This window comes from Nanorana parkeri, unplaced genomic scaffold, assembly GCF_000935625.1.
Source record: "Nanorana parkeri isolate BGI_ZX_2015 unplaced genomic scaffold, ASM93562v1 scaffold2513, whole genome shotgun sequence".
NCBI classification, from domain to species: domain Eukaryota; kingdom Metazoa; phylum Chordata; class Amphibia; order Anura; family Dicroglossidae; genus Nanorana; species Nanorana parkeri.
In genome coordinates, this window is record NW_017308781.1 from 134,345 (window position 1) to 137,085 (window position 2,741).

At 47.0% G+C, this 2,741-nt stretch overlaps 1 protein-coding gene across 1 annotated transcript in view; it reads right to left on the reverse strand.

Annotated features, from left to right (window-relative positions):
• Nucleotides 1-2,741, reverse strand: part of RNF220 (ring finger protein 220) — a 231,236-nt gene that overhangs the window by 107,858 nt on the left and 120,637 nt on the right. Inside the window, exon 3 of the mRNA XM_018573743.1 lies at nucleotides 2,573-2,702. Coding sequence (XP_018429245.1) covers nucleotides 2,573-2,702 — 130 coding nt within the window. The remainder of the gene's footprint in view (nucleotides 1-2,572; nucleotides 2,703-2,741) is intronic.

Below are 2,741 nucleotides of genomic sequence, written 5' to 3' on the forward strand. Positions count from 1 at the left end.
TGCTCCGAGACACACAGAGTCCTCAATCTCTATTTCTTTATCCCCTGTTATCAATGATCAGGAATCCTCTATACTGAGTGTTCCTGTTCATTGTTAACTTGAGAATATAGTATGTTAACTACAACTATGAATGAACAGGAAGTGATGTAGATCACTTCCCATTTATTCATAATTGAGGATATAGTAACCATACTCTGTCCTCAATTATCTACAAACACTCAGCGATCACCGACTCCTTGTATCCGCTCTCCTCTCTGACACTCTGTCACAGGAGGTTGAGCGAGTGGAGCGGGGAGGAGAGCTCAGCCTCCTGTGACAGCGCGGGCTGTCTCCGCCCCCACACCGCTCTGCCGGACTGTGATAGGAGGCTGAGCGTTGTGGGAGGAGAGACACCGGCCACTCACTGCGCTCTCCTCCCGCAGCGCTCGGCTGGCTGTCACTTTCTCTCCTGCTCGCCGGGACACAGAGCAGCGCCCAGCGGGGAGGAAATAAGGCAGGTATGCGCCGACGACGTACACTGCACATGCGCAGACGAAAATCCGTGCGGTCGATTACCGCAATTCGCCCAGGTGCTCTCTTTTAATAACCGCTGATCCAACCTTGCGATAATCGGGGCAGGATGTGTCGTCCGATGATCGCAAGGTGTACGGGCTGCTTAGGGAAGCTGAAAAAAGGTGCTGGGATTGTTTAAATCAGCTAAATACATTCCAGAAGTATCAGAACTAAAGGTGAGCAAAGTGCTACAGTTCATTTCCTTTAGAAAGCAGCCACAGCCTGAGTATAGAAGCCTGTCCGCTGCCAGCATGCTGCAGAGAAGGAGCCTTGCTCTCTGTGTGGAATCAGTAGTCTCTCTGCTAAGGTCTGACACGCCCCATGCTAAGTCAGGCCTATAGCTCTCCAATTAGAAAAGGGCCAATCAGCAGGAAGTGCGTCGGACCTCTGCAAAGAGATCATTGCTTTCCCCACAGAGAGTACAAGGCTCCTTCTCTGCAGCATGCTGGCAGGGGACAGGCTTCTATACTCAGGCTGTGGCTGCTTTCTAAAGGAAATGAACTGTAGCACTTTGCTCACCTTTAGTTCTGATACTTCTGGAATGTATTTAGCTGATTTAAACAATCCCAGCACCTTTTTTCAGCTTCCCTAGACTGACAACAATGGGATCACCTTTAGTTTGCAGGGCCCTAATCACGGGACCGTCATCAGTGATGGAGATATCTGCAGTTTGTTTGGCCGTCTGTGATGGTGAGCGGAGGCTTTGCTCAGCTTTATGAAAACTTACAGAAACAATATTTCCTCTCGAAAGAAATACGGCAACATAGCGATTCCAACCTTTATAAGTGAGTCTCCGAGGACTACTCAGGTTATTGAGCTGGAGGAAGAGCCAACTGATAGCGGGAGCCCTAAAGAGAACCTGTCACAACCAGGCTGATATGGGAATCGGAACATTCAGTCTTTACAATGTATGGCAGGGTCCTCCTTACCATCTTGTCTTGATTTGTATTGTGATTGTAATGTCTTCCTTATATTGTACAGCGCTGCGCAAACTCTTGGCGCTCTATAAATCCTGTATAATAATAATAATGCATCTAAACACGGGAACAGAAATGTCATTTACTGCAGCTTAAGTGTTTGCAGTTACAATCAGGAGAGTCAATCAGGTGACAACACGGCTTCTCTATAGATACAGTACAGAGAGTGAGTCACCCTAGGGCAGGAAGTGTGCTGCTGGCAGGATCACCAGGTGATAATAAAAAACATCTAAGGACTAATGAGCTGCATTATATGACATTTTTGTTTCATATCAAGAAATCATTATAAACGTGTAAGCTTGCATATGAAATAATTTTATTTTCTCTTTATTTAGTTTAGCAACTTTTGTCTGATCCTAATACATCAACTGTGGGTGTCAGAAAGAGCTGCTGTCCGCTCAGCTACCCAACCTTACACACTTTCCACTCAGGAGCCGGGAGACAGCGTGTGAGGTCAGGAAGTTGACAGGCATCAACTCTCAGACTTCAGGTGACCTCTGACTGCCACAGAAATTCCCATACTTCCTTCTATATCCTTCTAAGCTCTGCCGCAGCCAACTGAGCTGTGCGACTGAGCTGGGTGATGGTGGTCCATCACCCAGAGGGGAGAGGTCAGGAGGGAAGGTGTACACCCCTTGTTGTCAGTACCTGATCTCACAGAAATTCCCACAGATACCCTACAAAACCTTGTGAAAAGCCCTCTCAGAAGGGTGGAGGATGATGCCACCAAGATGGAGGGCCAACGCCATATTAATGGCCATGGGGGGAGGCAACTCCATTTTAATGGCCATGAGGGGGGGGCAACTCCATTTTAATGGCCATGAGGGGGGAACAACTCCATATTAATGGCCATGGTGAGGGAAGCTACCAAATCTATTGTAATGGTTTTGTTTTTGGAATGGGATGTCCATCAAGGTCCCATAGGTGTGATGCTCCGGGGTCCGCAGACTATTGGTCATATAGTGTATAAGGTTATAGTAATTCTGAAGGCTGAACTCTGGCCAAACACTAAATTCAGAGAACTTTGTCTTTATTCCTCTTACCTGATGTTGACCTGCATTAGTTTATCCAACTCCTGTTCCATATGTTCTTGTAACTCTCCGGGACGCAGTAGCACCTGGCATATCGGACAGATTGGGGCCTGGCTGTCAAATAGCGCGACCTTCTTCTTACCTGAAATGAAAAAGAAAGGAATAAAGAATTAATGATGGT